At 45.0% G+C, this 22523-nt stretch overlaps 1 protein-coding gene across 10 annotated transcripts in view; it reads right to left on the bottom strand.

The window, feature by feature from the left end:
• The window catches only part of camta1a (calmodulin binding transcription activator 1a), a 283560-nt gene that overhangs the window by 138210 nt on the left and 122827 nt on the right, over window positions 1-22523 (bottom strand). For all 10 annotated transcript variants that reach the window (XM_069141527.1, XM_069141517.1, XM_069141518.1 and 7 more), the window contains one exon: window positions 17683-17750. In XM_069141527.1, coding sequence (XP_068997628.1) covers window positions 17683-17750 — 68 coding nt within the window. The remainder of the gene's footprint in view (window positions 1-17682; window positions 17751-22523) is intronic.

Below are 22523 nucleotides of genomic sequence, written 5' to 3'. Positions count from 1 at the left end.
TTTATCATTACAAGCACATTAAATTGAACCGTATAGACCATAACAGTGGTAATTTATATCATTTTGTTGTTAGGGATGCTTTTCCCTCCCCTGTCTTGAAAGCATGCAATCTAGGCGATGGGATTTGTCTCCAGGCAGTCTATGCATGTGGCAGGTTCACTTTGTTCTTCAAAGAACTCTTTGTTTTGTGCATCATTCACCATTTGTTGGACCTTAGGGTAGAAAGGAGACAGAGAAGAATGGGGTGGGGGGCTTTTTGGAATTTAGAAAAGAATAAGCAGAAGTTTCTTTTTTTACACATAACAAATATATAACAGCCAAGTCAGACTGCAGTCACTGCTCGCATGTTACACTGACGATCGAAACATCAAAATGAATTGCAAATAAGCTTGTGCTGTTCTGACTTGGGGTAAACTTTAAAACACAATTTAGGTTCCAGCATCTCTTTGTCAGCCAGGTTTTACTGATAATATATACATTTTTTTATCAATTGCCTTTATTCTATAATGCATCTCTCCGTTGATGGGAACAGTACCTTCCAGGATGTCAATGTCTCTATCAACAAGACACAAACAGTCACCCAGAGGTTTGAACAGCGTGATAACAACATTAGCCATGTGTCAAGGCTCTCTTAATCACTGCAGAGGATGCCATTTGTGCATTGATGGGATAATCTGAAGCAAAGTATGAGATGGCATTTTCCGTCGGTCATTAAGATGGAAAGCCCATATGATCATGCAAATTCATTATGTAAGCACTGATTAGCATTGACCTTGCCCTCCAAGAGGTGAGTGGTCTGAAACAATGCCAGCAGACACACAGTGTAGCCCAGCTAGGAATGATGTCATGTTTTAGGAACGGCTTCGGCAGGAAGTTTTTTTAATTTGTGTTAAGAATGTTCTTCTTAAAAGGTGGAAAAACATTCTTAGGAATGTAATAACAAAACATTTGTTTAATGTTTTTAAAGCACGTTATCCCAACTCTAAAATAATAACATTTGTAAAAAACATAACAGCACAACCTGCTACTGGACACATTTTTGTGAAGCATTTGGGCATAATGTTCTGACAATGCTGTGAACAACCTTTTAAGAATGTTAGCACAGAATATTATTGAAATGTCTTTACAGAACGTTATCCAACCTTTAAGAGAAACACTCAACAAAACAAAAAGCTTCCTGAAAGCATTGCTGGAACATTGCATAGCATTTCCAGAAGAGTTTAAGAACAAAACAAATTCTAGCTGGGATGCAGCCAGTTTGTAGAATTACCAAAAATAGTCTTACTCAGACACCACAACACACCAAAACATAATTTCTCACTTATTTATGCCTGTGTTCATGGACTTTTGTTCTAGATTTTATGGAAAAAAAAAAAAAATACCCTCAAGGTTTTGGAGATTAGCCAGACTTCAGCAGAAAAGACCAATTGGATCTGTGAGAGGAATTCCAACTTCTCACAGTAACAACAACAACAACAACAACCGATCCAACCATGTTAATAGTACCAACACTGTATTGTGTTGTTACCAGCAGCTAGAGGTTGATGAGGGTGTGGCCCTGAGGGAGGGCCTGAACAGTAACAGTGTGTCTCTGAGGGAGGCACAGAATGGAGGATTTACACCTCCCCGTGCACGAACATGCTAACAGCTCAAATTTATACTTCTGCCAATTTTCCAACCTTTGAAAGCCACACGAACAGCAAAAGTTGCTCAGACTGTAAAGTTGAACTGCAGTAAAAACAATGACGTATAAGTGACCTTTCGCCTGCAGATGCTTTTAGATTCTTGTGCTCATGCAACGTGTGCCTTTATTACAGCCTGACTGGAAAGTTTATGAAATGGGTCCTAACATGATACGGCCTGGCTATAAATCTTCATTCACAGCATCTGTAAAAAGAGCAACACACAGAGGCAGCTCATACAACTCTTAAGTGGCCATGGCAACCGCAAGATTTAAAGTTTTATACCTCAAAGCTCCTTATTTTATCTTTTCTTTATTTAGTGACCATTTACATCCATAATCATACACACAGATACAGTAAGTAGAAAAACCCATATGGGCCCAAAGATGCCTCTCTCTTTTTTCTTCCCCTGTTCTCCTCTTCAGTTATTCAAGCTTTCACAACCCGATCAATATAATTCAGCGGGCCACAAATACAGAGAAGAGGGTGTGTGTGTGCTTGTGTGTGTGTGTGTGTGTGTGTGTGTGTGTGTGTGTGTGTGTGTGTGTGTGTGCGTGTGTGTGTGGAGGGGGTCCCCTGGGAGAGACAATAAGGACATTGAGAATAAAACAGAGACCAGAGACACACAATCAGAGACACACACAACATACACAACCTGTCCTATATTCCCAAGCCCAGCATTTACGTCAGCCTCCTGTTTAAGACACAGGCCATTTAATGGAGCATAGCCAAGGCACGATATGTGTGTTTGTGTGCAAGTACGTGTATGTGTTAAATAATGTTGGCTACAGCCGAGGCAAGGGAAGGACACACTATACTACAGTGGAACACACAAAGTCAAGCACAATAGCCATTAAATCAAAAGTAATCTCTTTGCTCCTAGCAATTCATACACAGAGAGCTCTCACGCATGCATGTATGTGAACATACACCAGACTGACAAATACCACTATCAACTACAATGTGAGATTATTAGGTTACTTTAAAAGTGTGGAGAAAATGTGGGAGGAAATGAATGACATTCTACCAGTACATCCTCTCCAAACCTGAACAAAATGTGTCAGCAGTGGGAGTATAAAATCTCTGAATGAGAGTTTTTTTGGCAAAGGAGATATGGAGAGAAATCAATTTCAGGGCCAAGTATGGTGCCAAGGACGTCCAGAAGGGCATAGCTCTGTTGATCTGTTCATATCAATTTGCTCCCTCCTGCAGACAGAGAATGCCACAGTGTGCAGCGCTGCATCTTTAAGGAATATCGCCCCGATAACGGTGCCATAAAACACATCATTTTACAGTCAAACCATCTCTGTCTCAAACGCACTTGGAGCGGAAGCCATTTTCAAGCAACATAAAGTTTAACATGGCGCTACATCTGCCGAGCCGCTAGCTTCCACACTACGTGGGACTGAGCAATTTAATTAGGGGACACGGGAAAGCATTGTGTGGCGTTGCAATGAGCCCCACCCTCTCTATCCGGACCCGATCCCTCCTCAACTTGTGGTCATCTCCGGGAGTGCAAAATAAATGACTATCAAGTATGCAGTCTGTCAATAAAAGTTTTAAACAATTCATACTCCAATAAGTCACAGCATTGACACAAAGTCCCTGCATGGATGCAATTATACACATGAGCAGCTTGTTTGTATCACCCAACAAATTTCAATTTCTAAAGATTTATATCATGCTCCATTATGATGTGACAATGTTAAACATCATACATATTTTAGATATACATAAACTCATGCTTCCTAATGATGTTATTATGACAGAACATTGCTGCTGGATGCAAAATATAGGATATTTGTGGCCATCCAGCTATTATATCTGTGTGGAATCCAGCATCTTAGTCATCTTAAATATACATTTTCTACATGAATAAATATTGAAAATAAACCGATTCAAAGGCTCGAGCAATTCTACAGAAAGCACAGCGAAATAGTTTGAAAATAAAGTAGAGATTTAGATGAGCTGCTTTGATAGTCATTAGTCAACTGAGAAGAGACTTTACCCCTGCAGAGATAACTTTTTGAACAATAATGTCTCCCTTGAAAAGTCATAAAAAAAAGAAACCTCCTTTAAAGGGTGCCTGATTTCTAATGGAGCCTCCCTCCACTGAGCGTTTCAACTACCTGAGTGAGAAGCGACCGGATCACTAATGCACCCTAATTCAGACAGTATAGATTACAGATTGTCAAGGGCAAAAGTTTGATTTTTGTCTTTTGAAAGCAGGTTCCCGATTTAAATTTAATGGATCGATGGTGATGGAGGGCTGAGAATCCCGATGGACTTTCTATTGTGAATTACCGGGCTCAACTGGGATCAGTGTGCTCTGTGGAGCCTTACTAAGAGCCACATGATCTACGCAGAAAGAGAACATGTCACATGTTTAGAGGAGTGCAAACACAACATTACTACACTCTAATTTAGAAGAGAATGTAGGTGACAACATACAATAAATTCCCTAATGGCAGTCGAGATTAACAAGTGAAACGTTGGGCTATGGGCGAAAGGGAATTGGCCAGATGGAGATACAAAGGCAAAAGTTCAATTAAAACGTTGAGGGAATCAATTTGTTTACCTTAATTACTTTGTTAATTTGTTAAAGCATCTACTTCAAAAAATCCCATGTCACATTTTCCGCTGTGATAATGGAGCTACGTGGAGGGAGGGGCAGAGGCTTGGGTTGAGTGCTTTTTAAATGGCTCACCCTCTGCTTCTAAACACAGCGCTCAGTATGTCTTCTCGCCCATCCCTGAGTCTCTTTTGGTGGGGTGTGTCGGTAATGAGGCCCTCCTGTAGCGACACGCTCCGCTCCTCCGTTGGTGCAGAAAAGCGCACCCCCGCCATGTCCTGACACTCTGACAGATAGGAGCCGTGGAAAGCATATGGCCAACGTGGCAATGCCTCCGACGTCCTCCAAACTGTCGTAGGGCTCAGGCATAATGAGCACTAGAGAGATGAGACCAAGTCGTACACATAGGAGACATTAGTCATCACATTTTTTCCTCATCTGCCACGGATCAGCTACAAAAAAGGGAAAAAAAACAAAAACTCTTACCTCGTATAAGAGTCAAGAGATCCCATGAATTTGTGACTTTACAGAGGAAAGCCGTGTAGTTTAGCATGACAGAAGCCTTCAGGAAGCCTCAGAGAAAGTGCATATCTAGGTTTACAGCCAGATACTGGTCTTATGAAACACTCTGGGTTCTTGCAGGTATATTTAAAATGTAATATCATAACTTCAATTACAATTTCACCTCGACTGGTTTAGCTGTTGGTCTGCATTTGACTTGCATCACAACATGAAGTCAAATGGCAACAGTCAAGGCAGAAACTGAGAGAGATGTCACACAGACTGAGACAGCAGTGAGTGATGGTGTGTTGGGCCAGGAAGTGGCCGCTCTCGCTGTCAACTGTCAATGCAGTTAGTGTCCAGAAGCTGAAGTCCACAGCGAGATAAGGCGCCCATCCAGCCATGCCCTCGACATGGCCTCCCTCTGGCCCAGACTCCTCTGCCAGTCTCCTTCCCTCTCTCTGTCTGGCATGTTACCCCAGACCGTCTAGACACCTCGCAGCACGCGATTCCTCACCCCAGCCAACCCGGGCCTTTCTCAGCTCCTCTGCTGTCTCTCCCCTCCACACTGCCTCACAACACTGGCTGGCTAGAGGGCTCTGAAGGGCCATGAAAAGGGCAGAACAATGCCAGGCGGTTCACTGTCTCCCTCTTATTCAGGCCATTCACTGGAAGGCTTAAAAAATGCTGCTCTGCATTGTTTCAATCCTCCTGTGAGAGCAACTGAAATGATCGCACTCCAGGACTTAGCTAAATTTGATCAGGCTTTCAAGGGTTGGTAAGTGTGAACAATTGTAATCGAGGCAGCCTGTGCCAATCATTCTCTGATATAGACACACCTCTGAAAAAAAAAAAAAAAAAAAAGCACAAGTGCTTCACCCTCTTTTTGTATGCAGAGAGGCAAATGAATGACAACAATGAGCAAGACAGGAGGCAATTACAGAGCGGATGACTTCAGGTGAAGACCGACCTGCTGGCAGCAGTGAAACCACCTGAGTGCCTGCTTTGTAGCTGCGGCTGTCACAGAAGCCGCAGGGTGTACGACTAAATTTCCTGAAACCCTTCATCCTCTGCCCCTCATTGTCCAACAGGTGGAGTGTGGACATAATATTACCCCGAATGCAAAGCACCTCTAACCCTGACCTGTTGCAGCAGAAGGCAGGGGTCGCAATGCATCAAGCTTCCCTATGCACAAAGCAAGAGCCTCACACCCATGACTGATCTCTATTAAATTACATGGATTAAATCAGAGATCCTTAATTAGGCCCCAATAAAAGCGTCATGTGGCTTTTGAAACCTCAGAGCATGCCATGATTGGATAAAAATGTGAAAACATACTAAATGAAATTGGTTTACCGCTGAGTGTGCGCCCCATGACTCTTGAGTGGAGCAGCAAAGCAGGGGGAAATAAAGTGAGGAGAAATAAGTAAGAGAGAAAGAGAAGAGAGAGAGACGCAGATGCACAGAGAGAGTGAGAAGAGAGTCTCAGGGCGAGTCACACCTCTTTGCCTCAGAAAAGCTCTTAAATTCCATGTGTGACCTAAGGGAGGGAGCTCTAAAGAGTCAGCCTAAGATGCTGTGATACAGAATCTGACTGCTGCAGAGCGCTAAGCTAATACGGTCTGCCTCAAGTCACACTGAGGAGTGCTACAGGCATGGCACGAGGTTCCTGGAGACGGGACAATCCTTGCATGCATATATTATGTGTGCATAAAGAACACAAACCTACACATGCACAATTATAAACACTCAAGCACACACATCTGGGACCTGCCGCTCTAAAAACTGGAGCGTAATGTTTCCCTGCTCCTCTGGACCCTTGCATCGCCCTGTGTCAGGCCGCCCAAAAGCTTTTAAGTGCTTTAAACTCATAATAACCCTAATGCTTTGTCTCCCCCTGTGAGCTCTGTGTTTGTCAGTAAAATATTGAAATAGATGCAAAGATGGGGGAAGTTTAGACATTTTTGGGGGTTTGCTATGGATTTGGCATCAGTAAAAGCATTAAGAGGGGAAGAGGGAATAAACCAGCTCCCAGGATGTGTTCTGTGGTGAAAGGGAAAGTTGCAGAAAGGCAAGCCTATAACTGTGAACACATATGGGCACCCAGCACACACTGGGCTATTTAAGGCTATTTTCCACCGGTTCCGTCAGCAACGTGGCTGAATCGCATTAAAAGTCAATGCTTTATTATCACCAGAAGCGTGTCGCTGCTCTGCACAGCTAGATAGGTGGGGAGTCTATTTTTGACGGAAGCCACTTGGACACGGCAATAGAGCAGATCGGCCGAGCAGGAAGTCAGTCTAAAAAACAAATAACATCCCGGTTGATTTTCAAAATAAAACACCCATGTGCAAACTCCGGATCATAAAACACATCACTACATCACCGTCTACCCCCGCGGTCTTTCTATTTGGACAAGAAATGCATTCTCCTCCTGCTACAGACATGGTATGTGAAGTAGTTACACAATAAACAGGAGGATTAATGTTTTTGATGACTAAAACACAGCAGGCTGTATTGATTTTGTCTGTAGGCCACAGCACAAAGTAGGAAATGACAAAAATAAACACAAAACAGACTGAAAAAGAAACCGTTTAACAATGTTTACCCATGACAGATGCACAGGAATCGAGGAAACATGACCAAATCAGGAAATAAGATAAAACGTGCAGACAAAACCGGGTGCTATATGAAGACATGCAGAAGACGGAACAAAGTCGCACGCGACGGACCTGTTCAGTGGAATATGCATGTTACTTTACCCTCTTCTACTTGTGCACATTAGTTTGTTATGTTGTTGGTGATGTTTCTATTTTAGAGAGCATGGGATTGAAAAAAAAAAAAAAATAGCACATCTAATGCCACAATGCATATCGGGGAATAGTAAGCACAGGAACACATAAAAAAAACAGCCCCCAACCACCTTCCCACTCGCCACTAATCCTCTCATGCCCTAATTGTGGGTGCAGTCACCCCGGATTCATGTTTTCAGGGAGAAAGGCAGAAAGAGAGCTGCGGCTCTGGCAGAGAACAGACCACCCTCTATTCTCCTTCAAAATGATTCCTCTGCCAGAAGACACCAGAACAGTAGGTGGTACTCTCTCCCCATTACATTTCACTTTTATCTCACTTCCTTTTTGCCTCTCCATCTTCCTGTCATTTCTCACTCTCTTCTCTCTCCCTCTGCTCCTTCTACTGTAAAGCGCCTGAGGTGATTATGGATTGTGATGGTGGTGGGTGGGGAAGGTGAATCCCTGCCTTTGTTTCCTTAGCATTTAATATAGTGTTGAGAACCTCTATAAGATTGTTAACATGAGTTGTGGTCAATATGGTGCTCTCCGTTGAAGGCAGGAAAGCAGGCAGGTGGCTCGGTAGCTGCTGGCGGGCCCCTCTCTTTAGCCGTTAGTTTGCATCAATCGTGGCGAGTCTGCATATCAGCAGGACATGCATGAAATCAAACACACTCACTGGGGATACATTAAAACAGGCTAACTCCCTGCTATTCGGGCTCTTTTAATCACACACATCATCATTTCGGTGAGCAAAATTCCCCACCACGGAAGATGCCAGAAAGGAGCCAGCGACTGGTGGCTGGCTGTGTTTTGTCTGAACAGTGCTGCAACTGTTGGGAGGTCGGCATTGGAGCGGAGCCATGCCAACCATTACAGCATTCCTCTTTTCTTTTTTCCTGTCTGGTCATCTGTCTGCGTCTCTCTGTTTCTCTCAGTGTATCTATATGTCTGTCTCACACTCTGTCTCTCTCTTTCAGGCACAGCAAACCAAGGTGCACATTAGGTGCTGGTGCTGCACATTTTGATGCTTGGCTGTCACTGTATCATTGTCTGGTGACATAAAGCGCACTAAAGCACTGAGCAGTGATGAAGTGGAGGGGTTTTAAACCCATGCTTGCTGGCACATTTCTTGCCTTTCAACCAATGTCATTTGGAGAGTGTCATCATCCCACTGTGAAAGTAGCCAACCCCCCCACCCCAAAATACTGAAGAGAGAAAGAAAGAAAGAGAGGGAGGGAGGGAGCTTCCTCCAGGACTTGCTCCATTATTCTGCTGGAGGCTTGATTAGACAGAGGGGGTAATTTACGAGCCACTTCATTGCCAATTCAACGGGCACATCACCTGTAAATAATTGAAACCCTTCATGTCCATTCCGACATAATCATATCGCTATCATGTTAATGTATCCAGCAGTGCTTTGCTTTGGGTCAGGCGCAGGACTACTCTAAATCTTGACTGACCTGTCTCCATAACTCTCTGGAGCACCAACCTCTAGCAAACAGGAGAAAAATGAAGATGATTGACTGCACTGGGAAATGATGAAAAATGTAAAAAAAAAAAAAAAAAAAAAGGAAAAATACCGTAAACAAATACGAGACTTCTCACAGCGGTGGGTTGGAAGTGGAGGGCACACATTTGTGCACCAGTTTGTTAATTATTTTTGCTTATGATGAGGATAGAGAGGAATCATCAACTTCTCGCTTATTTATCTCTCCGAGTTCTATCAGTTGAGCTTCAGTAAAAAAAAAAAAAAGGCTGCAAGATTTGAATTGCAGTATTATGATAAGTTGAGGGACACAGGGAGCAAGAGCAATCAAACCCTTTGCTTTTTATTGTAGGGAATTGTATCATTGTGGGAGCTGTCTTTCTCAAACACGCTTAATTATACCAGTGTTTAAAATAAATTGATGTGGAATTGATAGCTATTTTTCTTACTTCATTTTAAAAATGGCATGAATATTAATTAATCCAATCTGAAATGGTTCTCACCTTTCCTTATGCGCACTCTTCTCAAATGTGCATGACAAAAAGACCTGAATAATTTATCAATTGACTTATATTTGAATTGATTAATTCACTAATGCAAAATTAATACACGGGCTATCCTGCACATTCCACCGGCTCCATCCTCTCCCATCTTTAATGAAGTAGTTAAAGTAGTGAGGGTCTCGGCTTGTAAAGTACTGACTGAGGAAGTAGGCAGGAGTGTGGCGGAGCTGGGCTAACTATCTTATACAACTGTAATGATCATGGTTCATCAGAATCAACAGTCAGACAGGTAAAAAGTAGCCCGAGTGCTTCATGCTGAGTGAGCCAGGTCTCCAGGGAACGGCTTTCTGCATGGTTAGGTCACAAAAAATATTCAAAAAAGGCATAAAGGGAAGGATGAAAACAAACTGTGGAGGTCAGCCAGATGGGTGAGGGGCAAAGGTTAAGTAAATAAGGGGGCTATGAACCTGAATGCTCTCTGTGTTAGTGGCATTGATGCATAAGGCACAGAGGAAGCCAGGTCACTGCTCTTTCTTGGGTTGCTAAATGACGAGAAGGTGCAAAGGGTCAGTCCTGCCATTTGACGTTTTTACACATTTAATGGTGCCACATGGCCACTCATCATCCGCTGTACTTCCTGTACTGGGAAGCGCAGTTGGGGCGAAGAAATGGGACAGAATGTGTGCCAGTGTGTGTGTGTGTGTGTGTGTGTGTGTGTGTGTGTGTGTGTGTGTGTGTGTGTGTGTGTGTGTGTGTTTATGCACACTCATGTCGTGCCTGTTCTGTGCTGGTGATTCACCCAGCTCTCTGGCAGCCATCCAGGACCTATTTTCTCCTTCTCTTTACATAATAGCAAACAGTATCATTGAAGCAGTGTGTCCTGTCCTTTCTCTTCCTCCTCCTCCTCCTCCTCCTCCTCCACCTCCTGTTCCTCTGCCACTTCCTGTTCTTCCTTCCCCCATCTTTCACCTTCCTGTACATGTGGGTGCGTTTGAGACCTGACTGTGTTTTGCGCTTATTTTACCACCTATAGGGTCGTGAGGTGTCCAGTCAGGAACAGCCTTTCTGTGACCACACCCAAAGCACAGTGAGGTACACTAGATCACATCGGAACGGCACGGAAAGGTGCGTGGGATGGGAAGCTGTTTTTTGACTGAAGTGCCCCCTCCGGTTTTCTAATGGCCCAGGATCTGCTATCCGTTACACCATATGCCTACAGGACAGCGCCCAACCGAGCACCAGGGCATGACGGGCTGAAAATAGGGACTCGCTGCCACAATCCTCACCGTACCGGCCAACATACGGCCATTCGGCACCAACAGAGCAGTGTGATGAGGTGGAAAAGAATGGTACAAGAGGGGGTGGAGAGTGGAGGGGGGTTGAAAATAGAAAATCAAGGAGGTAAAAAGGGAAGAGGAGCTGAAGAGAGCTTAGTTTGTGAGGAGGGACGATGGTGAGGAATGAGGGTAAGGCAGCGTGTAGGCAGGGTTTAGTGTCTGGACTGCTCAGTGACTCAGGTGTGAATAATACTTTAGGTCTGCTTTGTGTGTGTGTACAGAGAGAGAGCCAGGGGGGAAGAGAGAGAGCGAGGTGGGGGGTGGGGTGGGAGAGAGAGAGAGAGAGAGAGAGAGAGAGAGAGAGAGAGAGAGAGAGAGAGAGAGCACAGCAAAGTGCTGGGTCAGTGTCGGGCTGGTCTTCTAGGTGGCCGAGGGTGAGCTCAGCTGTGTCTACGGCCAGCTCCACGACAGCTACACGCTGCTCACCGGTGCAGAAGCGCTAATTGAATTAAGTCTTTATTATCAGGCTGCAGAGGCAGCACTTCTCCCCATCTCGGCCCGCTTGGCTGACACTTTCTCCTTGAACACCTGCTTGACATCAACTTCCTCCTCTATTTATTTATCCCCTCTCTCCTGTGGCCAGCTCCTGGCTGCACTCCTTCCCTCCCCTCCAACCCTTTCTCCATATTGGCATACGGAGCGAGGCTCGTGTGCTTCTTTTACAATGTGCTTCTTTTGCACAATACTCCTTGCTTCGATACTTTTGCCACAAACCTACACTTCAATATCTGTTACAATACAAAAAAAAGGAGTCATAAGAAATGGATTAATTCCAAGGACTGGTTGTGGAGCGTGGAGGGAATGAAGGCGATAAAGCTAGATGATGTTCTATGTTCTATTGAATGGTCTCTGGTGGACGAGCTGGCCAGAGTAATATACAGCAGCTGGGATGTGAACTAACATATATCTAGTCCCCTGTCCATTCCCACTAGCCTCAGGCTCTGGCTTCTTCCCTGGGCTCGGCTTGGGCATTACTTTAGAGGACAGACAAACAAGAGGCACTATTAAGTTGGCTAGGAATCTGAGGCCCAGGCACTTGGCACAGCACTGGCTGTAATCTATTGACCGTTTGCATTGTTCCTCCCATGCCCCAAAACCGCAGGACTTTTCTCTATCTGTCAGTTGAATCCATTGCTCACCTCCTTCCATCTCTATCTGCTGTTTACCCACTCTATTTTTCTCTTCCCCCCCCCCTCCCCTGCCCCGTGTCAGCTCAATCCCCCGTTCCATCTTTCTCCTGCTCTTTCGTCTATTTACGTAAACACCCCCCCACCCCACCCCCACCCCTGGCTCCTCCGGCTCCTCCTCCCTCACCCCATCCATCACGATTCCTCCCATCTCCATCTCGTCTGTTCGCTTCTCTTATCGACATGTTTCCATTTTCTAAACTGCTCTCGCTCAATCATATTCACTCCTCCTCCGATGACCATTTTTCATTTTCTCTCTTTCATTCACTTCTTACTTCATGCTCCCTGGGTTCAACCTAACCCTCTGTCCTCTCCGCTTTCCCCGGTGGGCTTTATTTCACCCAGCCTGCGAGGCCCCAGGTGGGCATAGCTGTCCTTGTCAGGGGCTGTTGACTGGGTGGAAGCAGCGGGGTACGGTGTCCTCCAGGGCCCGACACGGTGAGGCAAACGAGTATCACTGCGTCACAAACTCAAACTTTTACTCATGACGAGTTGGGATAAAAAAAAGCAAAAAACAGAAGTGATGAGAAACAAACAGAGGAAACAGATGAAGGCGAGTTAACCTCACTAAATCCGTCTCTTCACATTGACTTGACATGTCTCTGGCTTGATTCAGTGCCATATGTCTCACCGTCTTCATTTCGATGTGAACTTCTAAAATACCTCTTCATATTTTATGCCTTTGTTTATGTATGCATCCCTCTTCCTGTGTGCCTTCCCCTCTCTCTCTCTCTCTCTCTCTCTCTCTCTCTCTCTCTCTCTCTCTCTTTCTCTCTCCCTCTCTCTCTCTCTCTCTCTCTCTCTCTCTCTCTCCCTCTCTCTCTTTCTCTCTCCCTCTCTCTCTCTCCTCTCTCTCTCTCTCTCTCTCTCTCTCTCTCCCTCTCCTCTCTCCCCTCTCCTCTCTCTCTCTCTCTCTCTCATCTCTCTCTCCCTCTCTCTCTCTCTCTCTCCTCCTCTCTCTCTCTCTCTCTCTCCTGCTGCTCCTGTCCTTTCCTACTCTCCTCTAAAACTCTGCCAGCCAACGAGTGCCACAAAGCATTAGGGCCAAACACTATCAGACGCCCTTCTCAGGCGCATCCTACACATCAGCTCCCCTCCTGATACACACACACACACACACACACACACACACACACACACACACACACACACACACACACACACATACACTCACACACATACAAAGTCCAGCACTTCCTCACACCATTTGCCAGACTCGGTGACAGAAACTGGAGTTTACACACACACACACACACAGGGCCGGGGAGGTCTCATTCAGAGTGACAGACTCACCCAGACACACAAGCGTTTATTCTTAAAATTCGAAACACATTTTCACTTGTAATTACGCTCACACACACCATCTCAATACATTCATAAACGCCTGCATATGCTCATCCACAATGCGGTTTTCAGATGCATCGTCACGGCCGCTCAAGCTCACTGACATACTGTGTGCATACGCATGAGTACATTTATGCGTGTGTATGCACATGCTTAAACCAAAAGAAAAATCTTCCCTTTGTTTTTTTTTCTCAGTCACACGCGCGCCGCGCGCCACACACACACACACACACACACACACACACACACACACACACACACACACACACACACACACACACACACACACTAAGATCTGCACAAACTCACAGGCTCCGTACACAATAGCAAACATCGAACACAATAGCAAACAAACAGTCATTAGTAGATTCCAGGCTGCCTCTCAGTTCTGCTCGGCTCTGTTGTTGGTGTACCCGTGCCTCTGGGGTGGCGCCACTGCTGTAGGTTTTAATAAAAGCATTGTCTTTGGAAGCTGTCTGAAGGGACTTGGTTTCATTTTGGAGTGCTGCTGTTGCTGCTGTTGCTGTGGATGTGGGAGGAGAGAGGGCTATTGCGCTGGGACACGGGGGCGGCTGGGTTCAGTGCCATTGCAGGGCCCTCCAAGGATGGCACTTATTGTTTGATAGTTTCAATATACAATGTGTGGGTATGTGTATGTGTGTGTGTGTGTGTGTGTGTGTGTGTGAGGGAGAGAGAGAGAGAGAAGGAGTGTGTGTTCTGTGGTCATGTAAGCACATGTGTAAATGTATGCGTGCCTAACTTGTGTGGAAGTCAAAGCAAATAGCTGACACAACCCACCACTTCAACTTTCCAACAGCTACAACACTCTGTCTTTGTATTCTGCTTTGTATTTACACACACACACACACACACACACACACACACACACACACACACACACACACACACACACACACACACACACACACACACACACACACACGGCAGGCGTAGAAGCACTCTCTGTGTTGTGGTTTGAGATGGGTGGCTATTAACCAATCCTATAAAACAAACAGCGAAGACAGAAACACTAATGTGCAACTGCTCCACCATGAAACCATGTGATGTTTAGAGGAAGCTCAGGATAACGAGCTATCTCTATACGACACACAGGTGTCCATTAGCTCTTTGGGCTGACCAATCTGTGACACCATCTAGTCAATAGTTACTCCATCTGTCTGCATTCAAACACCTTTGAAAAAGCCCCTCAAGGAGACATTTGTGTCATTTATGATGGATAATGAAGGCCTGCACTCACCAGGAGCACCACGTTACGCCTATGATGAGGTCAAATTAAATGTTACTGTCTGGATTTGGAATCACAATTCTTTGCCTTTCTTCTGTTTTTCCTTTCAGATCCCATCAGGTCAGGCAACATGGACACATCTTTAAAAAAAAAAAAAAGGCTAAAGGAAAGAATGGCTATCTGGAAGGATGCAGTAGTGGAAAATCCTAATTGTCCCTTTAAGTGTGTTCCCTCCTGTGGAGTGAAGGTGCGGGGTAACGGCCATCTTAAATCACAGCCTGGCCGTGGCCTTCATTAAAGCCATAATGCCAGGCTCTCCCTTTAATGGAAATGGAAGTCAGCGAGGCTGTGGGTGTAAATTAAAGTGTAAGGCCCGAGTAGGGAAAGATTTCCCCAGCTCTGACAGGTGCGGCCTGAATTAGCTGTAGTGCTGTTCAAGCAGTCAGTGGGAGAACACTGGTATTGATTTTAAGCACTGTTGCACTTCCTATCTGAAAGGGAATGTGTATTACTAGAGCTAAGCACATCAATCACTCAGCATTCCTCCACTCTCCCCTGGCATGCTTCAGATTTTGAAATGATAAACAAACAGAAACAGACCCAAACAAAAGACAGCACTGGCTGCACTGTTACTGTATGAGCTGTGCTCACGTGCATCAGCACGAGCCTCGTAAAACACGTCTGTGCATGTATGCAATTGGTCCACTTCATCTAATCTTGTGTTGACAGGATGCCATCTCTATTCAGGGCATGTCCTGCATCGCGTGTCACCTTGGTCAAACAGCTGGCGTCAGCTTCTTGAGCTCTGACTGTGGCCCACTCCCATGTTTACGACCTGCATGTGTCAGAGTTGTTACATGCGTGCAGTGCAGCCATGCAGCGCTCTGCCTCGCTGTGTATGACCCTGCTGCTTATCTCTGCCTCCCATCATACCCCGCTGACCCGGTCTAAAGGCGCTGGCTGGGGGAGAATTAGCCTACTTAGCCTATTCCCCACAGGGGTCAACCCACACACAGACATGCAGACAGCCCGCCCACACTCAGATGCACACGCACCCACCCACTGAGCCCGAAGATGCGCGATGACAAATGATAAGACAGCACTTAACAACAGGTGTCCCGACTATGACCTTTCACCCATGACCTTGAACAGAGAGCGTTTCATATAGCGGCCAGCCATCAATCAGCTCCCATCAATCACACATGCACGCCACATCCTTTCACTAACCCCAACCTTTCCTGGCCCCAACATCCATCACTACACCCTACCCTTTCACTGACATCTGGAAAAACACAAACACTTCACAACCTTTCTCCCTGACTCTGCGGTTCACAGACACACACACGTACAGTAAACACACACACACACACACACACACACACACACACACACACACACACACACACACACACACACACACACACACACACACACACACACACACACACACACACACGTGTTGTCCTGCAATGATGGCTCCTCTAAAACAAGGGTTGTGTTGTCAGGTGATCTGTAGATGCACAGGGAGCTGTTCCCTGGTGACACATCTGAGATATCAGCACCTGCACTGAGACATGACATGGGGTTGAAATCCTTGAGCACACTAGGAGCTCAGACCTCTGCACAACAGAAGGCCAGTGGTGACGACCATTTGGCTCAAAAGTCTCACATCTCGCACAAGACCTCAGTTTAAGGTGGTGTTGTGCAGGAGGTTGCCAGTCCTGTGACATTTTTAATACTCTGTGGCTATTTTCTTATTTTAACCCTTTTATATTTATTCATTAAAGTGATTTATCACACCACAGCAAGATTACACCACAGGCATATTCTGCAGAGAGTAATAGAGGTGACTCTAATACCAACAATACAGGCTGCATCTCATTATTAAATTAGCCTGACATTGGACTAATTTTTGGTGAGTTGGAGAACAGAGGCTTGGAAAGGAGGGGGCATTCTTGATTTAAGGAGAAGAAAAAAAAAAAAAAAAAAGAGAAGAAAAACAGGTGAGCTCAGTGCTCTTTCGGCCTATAATTACACCACAGAACATATTCTAATTGGCAGTGTCTTTATGCAGATCTATTATCAATGTCCCTCTGAGGCAGTGGAAGAGAGGTGGGGTGGGGGGAGAGGGACGTGAGCAGTGGCTTCTGTGTCAGTAAGCCCAAGGTCCATTTACACATGGATGAGAATTGCTAATAATGCCAACATAGCAAGTCCAGCTCACAGGAAAAAAATTTTTAAAAAAAAAGATAAAGAAAGGTTGAACATAGCGGAGCTGATTCCAAATGCATGAATGTGTAAACTTTAGTAAAGGCGATAATGCGTGAACAGGCTGTTATTTGCTTTAGCAGTGGACATGATAGTTTGCAAAGAGCTGTCTGCTTCTGTCAAATGTAGAGGAACACTATCACAAAGTCTCATGTATTATTAATTACTATCCCTAATACGTTATATAATTATATCACAGCCCCAAAACACATCATTCGCTGATGTTAAATTTCATGTGTCAAAATTTGCTGCAAACCAAAGCAGGGACACGTTCCTCATTTACAAATGAGCTCTACATCTATCTGCATAATATTAATGACATAAATTAAGCGCAATGCTGCTATTCTATTTCAAATATCACGGTCGCTCTTGGCATTTTGCTCCACATGTGGGTGTAACGTCTGGCCGAGACAGTCGAGTGGTGAATGTGCAGATAGATAGGGATACATTAACATAGCATTCAAAAGCAGATGCACCACCAGTGCATGTTATGTTAATTGGCATGCTAAAAGGCAAGTTATTAGTCAATATTAATATTCTATAATTTATCTGCTAACTTTTCTGAAGAGCCATCAGCAGGCTGTAATATTAAACAAGTTTCCTGGACTGAACTTGAAGGTGCTTGTAAGCTGTGCATGAGGGGGAATTGCCTTAAAATATACATAAAACCAAAAGTGGAAATTTTGGCTGGCTGAATGTAATACTTGTAAGGTTATGAATCTCAAGTTGTGTTTCAAAAGAGGGCAGGAGTGTAATTGTCTTACCTTGTTTTAGGGGATGTCGTTAGCCATTCTTCATGCTTTTCAAATGTTATCAAGTAAGCTGCGATCTCCTGTGAGAAAGAGAGGAGAGGAGAGAGGAAGGGAGTGAGGCTTAGATATGTCATCTTTAATCACTGTTCTCTTGTGTTTGTAATACATCGGTGAGACTGCTTCATTGATATTCAGACAGCCTAACCGGCAACACAAACACAGGAAAAGACAGAAACAGGGGGCAGTGCCGGGGAGTTCAGGCAGGTAAACGCAGACTGGTAAAAGTAAAATGAAAGACAGAGGTGGAATGCAGCTGAGGTCGGATCATCTTCTGAGACCATCTTTGTTACGAAAGCTTTGATCAAGTTCTCCTCTGAGGACATCAAGGTGCTCTCAGGAAGATTGACGTCTATGTGTTTGAGAGTGAGCAGCTTTTAACATTTTTGGTCCGATCCTCCCCCAAATCTCTTTGATCTGCCCTTGACACTCCTCTATGGATCAATCCACTCTTTAACCTTTGAATAATAATTACACGCCAGTCTCACAATATTGACATGCGTGTGTACTGCTACTTCAGAAAGAGGCTGTAGATCCTTTTGGAGTCAGTTGTGTACAAAGAGATGCTATAGACACTGAAGTGAAAAAAAAAAAAAAAAAAAAAAAAAGAAGCCCAAACTGCCACTGGCATAAATAGAGATACTTCAAACGCTTTCATGTTTCCCATGCTCGCCCTGCCTACTGCATCAGTCTGAGTGTAATGGGGGAACATGCTAGACCATACCCAACCATTTTCTCACCAAACTAATGGGCAGAAATAAAAGCACTTTGGATGCTGGTGGACAACCTAATGATTACCAGCGACAGCCAGCAATTCACTCTTCAGCAAGAACATTTGTCAGACTCTTAGAGAGAGCTCGACACAAGGATGGACCTGCTGCCATCTCCCACAAAAACATCGTCTAGTCAGTTTCTGAGTCTCTCCTCATGTTGGAGTGTCAACAAAGATTTACGAGTAAATGTGTTGTTCAAATATTGTCTTGCTTGGTCTGCGAGGCTGGAGTTTAAAAAAAAAAGCCTCCTCAGAGACTTTGTGTTGTTACTTCACCTGTCCACATGGGGCAACACTGTGCACAAAAACCACAGCTTTCCTGGAAAAATATGAGACATATGTGGCAGCAAAAAGCCCAAACAAAAACTTGTTTTTGTCCGCTTGAGCCCCTTTCCTCTTTTTCTCTTTGAATGCACACACACTCTAAAGTATGCACCACTGCAAGAAGGCTCATTGGCTCATCAAGGCTGTGTCACAAGTGTGACCTGGCACAGACACAGCACACTGGCGATAGCCCACAGGGGTGCTGCAGGGCGCTGCGGTGCGAGGGGTTCCCAGTGCTGGCAGGGGTCCCAGCAGAGAGGGGGAGGTAACACGACTGGCACTGTTGCCTCCAGGTGCAGGCTGGGAGATAATGCCTTGTTGATTAACTTCCTGTTCTCCTGCCATAACGACCGGAGGCACCGAAGCCATAACAAGATGGAGTCTTGAATTAAGAAAAAGATAGGAAGGGGATGAGGCTGTCAAGAGGAGCTCAGGGCTACTCCTCGCCTTTATAACTTCTGCTATACAGCATACAAAAACAAACAAAGGAGTTAAAAGTATAAAATGAGCCACAGTCTGTGACCTCTGTGAATGCATAAGCATAAGATCATGTTCTGAAAATGTTCAAACATATTGAGAATGTGTGATGTTAGCTGAGCTAAAAGTTTCCAAAGGAAATTAAAAAAAATAATAAGGTCACAGTAACTTTACTTTTCTATATAGATTTATAAGCAAATTAGATAAACACAGCAGTAATCAGATTAATCCCTGCTATTCTGTGTTCATTTTGGGAGGGATAAACATAAGCGGGAAGCTCCTTCACTGACCCCTCCACCTATTAACACACTGTTAGCCGCCTTCCATCACTGAAAAGCCAGCCGCAGCCGCAGCCTCCGCGGTGAAGGATGAAATAGGGGACCACACGGCCTCGTATTTAGAAAGATTTCAACAAAAACACACAAAGAACAAAAAAAAAAAGGAGAAGTGCAGCTCTACCTCTGGCTCTTCGCCCCCCCCCCCCCCCGCCCCCACCCTGAACAGATGCCAGGGATTATTCCAACCCCCCGACCAGCCATAAAGGTGCAATAATCTTATGGTGAGGAAACAAACAAAAACAGACGTGCAGCCATTAAACAGCTGCAAAGAGACACAGTTTGCATGGGCGGCATAATGAGAGGCTAGCGTGCGTTCAGGTTGAGCAAACACGCTCGCGGGTTAGTGCGAGAGGGAGGGGCGGAGGGGGTGTGGGAGGGGGGGGGGAGGAGGGGAAATGGGCAAGCGGTGTGCTTGAACACTGATGGTGCATCAAAGTCAACCCAGCAGCTGTCAATGGGCTCTGGACTCTATCTGCTGACCTCACTGCCTCTGGCCCGCTCTCCGTCACTGGGGAAATATTCAGAGAAGGCTCTGTGTACACACAGCTCGCTCTTCCTCTGAGGTCAGAGTCCACCTCATGGAAGGTGCTCTGCACTTCATGCTCCTTTATGCCTCCGCCTCCCCACCGACGGAATTCTTGCTGCGGTTTTTATCTGCAGGTGTTTGCTGAAATATACTGTACAGGTACATGATGCTTTCTGCAGATTGAATTAAACTCCCCTTTCAAGCCTGATCTAAATAAATAACAATCAGCACAAGCTAACAGTGAGCCAGAGAATGAGTCTGAGCAATACCTCGTCTAATTGACACGGTGGTTGCTACAAAAAAAAAAAAAAAAAAAAAAGGGGGCCTTTCATTTTCCAGGGGAAAGAACAACCCGGAGCTGTTTGTTGTAACCCAGCCATCTCATTTGTTTCTTTTGTCTCCGTAAAAGCTGCGACACACTGTTAGCAGAGGGGGCCGCCCCAGAACATGACGGAGCAGTCTAGCAGTTTCAGGGGCCTGATGGAGATGGAGAGCCGAGAGTGTTGGAGTGTGTGTTTCCTGTCTGCTGTGGTACAATCAGAAGGCCTGATTACTGGTTAGCTGTCTGCGCTTGGCACGTTATTAACATGCTCCTCAAGTGGTGTCACTCCTGTACTCATCGACGTGTCTCCCCTTTCTCTGTTCTCAGAGCCTCCACACACCTACTTCTATCTCAGTCATTCAAATTTTTTTTGTTTTTTTGTTCTTTTCCCACACCCGCCGAGGTGAAAAGGAAAGCCACCATGAGAACATTTTCATTCTGAGATGACTGGGTTTTACTGTCTCGCTTTTCAAATGATATTTTCACTCTAGAGGTACAACGTTCTCTCCAGAGAGAATCAGCTTTTGAAATGTCTACCTATTTGAAATTGGAGATGACACTAACATATTCATCCCATTTCACTTCCTTGCACCAAGAGAAGGCGGGCGTGAGAGCGTGAGCAGTAAACTCTCCAAAAAAAAATACACACTATTTGACCCATCCCGTCGTCTAATTGTCTCAAAATCAGTCATGAAAATGTAATCAGAAACTGTTTCTACACCTGATCAGATGGATTTCATTAGCTTCTTGCGTTGATCCTTTTTGTTCCACAAAAGCAAGCATGACACCGGCGTTAGATGGAGATCCTCCAGATTAGATTCACTGTCCTGGGATGACTTGAGGCTAGATTGTTTTGCTGTATCCTCTGATTCTCTATCTCACTTGCAACTTTGATTTATAGGGGGGACAGAGAGGCGTTGAGAGGACCAACACTTCAGCATTTTGGATGACAGGCCTGATCACTCGAAACAACTGTCGCTGTTCCATTAGAAGGAGAGATAGGAGTCTTTTGGCATTATCTCAAGACACATCAGACACCTGTCTCTAAACACCATCCATAATGCGTCTCCTCTTCCCTCTGCATTCACAGTGCTGACAGAAAATGAAAGGTGGTACGATGCAAAACTGGGAGGGCAAACAAATCTAAGCACATTTCCATCTGTGCTCCCCCTACATTAAAAAACAGTTACATCATTGTCTGAGAATTCACTCTTTGTTTTAAAACCCACATTTCACCAGAAATTATGTAAAAACACAAGGTAATGACATTCTTTGTGAGTTCAGCCATTTAAAACCAGTTTTCATCACCCCCCCCCCCCCCCAAAAAAAAAGATTCAACAATTACAGCATATGTTTGTCCATTACAGTATTATTCCAGTTATACTGGCGCTCCAGTGACACTAATGAAAATGCACTCAATGAATAGCTGTATTAGAAAAACTAACTTTAGCAACAGTATTGATTGCAGTAAAAGCTTGAGCTAATGAAATGAATATGAGGGAGCAGGAAGATGTGAAAGAATAGAAGTCTGGTTAGAGAGCTGAGCACAGCGCCTCCAGCCTGCCTCATGGTGAAGTCTTGGGAATGCATCCTCAAAGCTTTGACCTTGCCCTGCACTTGAAAGCAGGAAGTGGATGAGAGGGGGCCGAGGGAGGGATATGGTTAGAGGAGCCCTCCCCGATGACCTGGGTTTTTGCTGTGGAGTGCCAGGTCATCTGATATTTCCTCCAGGGCAGCCCAGGAAACCAACCTTGCCCTGGGCCAGGCGCAAATGGACTGATGGGGTGTTTCGGGGAGGGTGGGTGGGTTTTCTGAAGCACCAGGATATCACATGATTCCACCCAAAAACAAAACAAAAAAATCTATTGCAATTAGACACGGATAGAGATGAGTATTGAAGAAAGGGATGGAGAAGGAGAGTTACTGAAACGGGAGAAGATAATCAAAAAGGAGAGGAGGAACAAAGTTTAAAGTTGTTTCCCCATGACAATGACAAAATGCATTTAAAACACGAGAAGTGTGAAGGTATGGTGATTA

The sequence above is a fragment of the Embiotoca jacksoni genome, unplaced genomic scaffold, assembly GCF_022577435.1.
Source record: "Embiotoca jacksoni isolate LCO1_2020_lvr unplaced genomic scaffold, fEmbJac1.0.p SCAF_9, whole genome shotgun sequence".
In the NCBI taxonomy this organism is placed as follows: domain Eukaryota; kingdom Metazoa; phylum Chordata; class Actinopteri; family Embiotocidae; genus Embiotoca; species Embiotoca jacksoni.
This window is presented reverse-complemented; position numbering and strand designations above follow the sequence as displayed.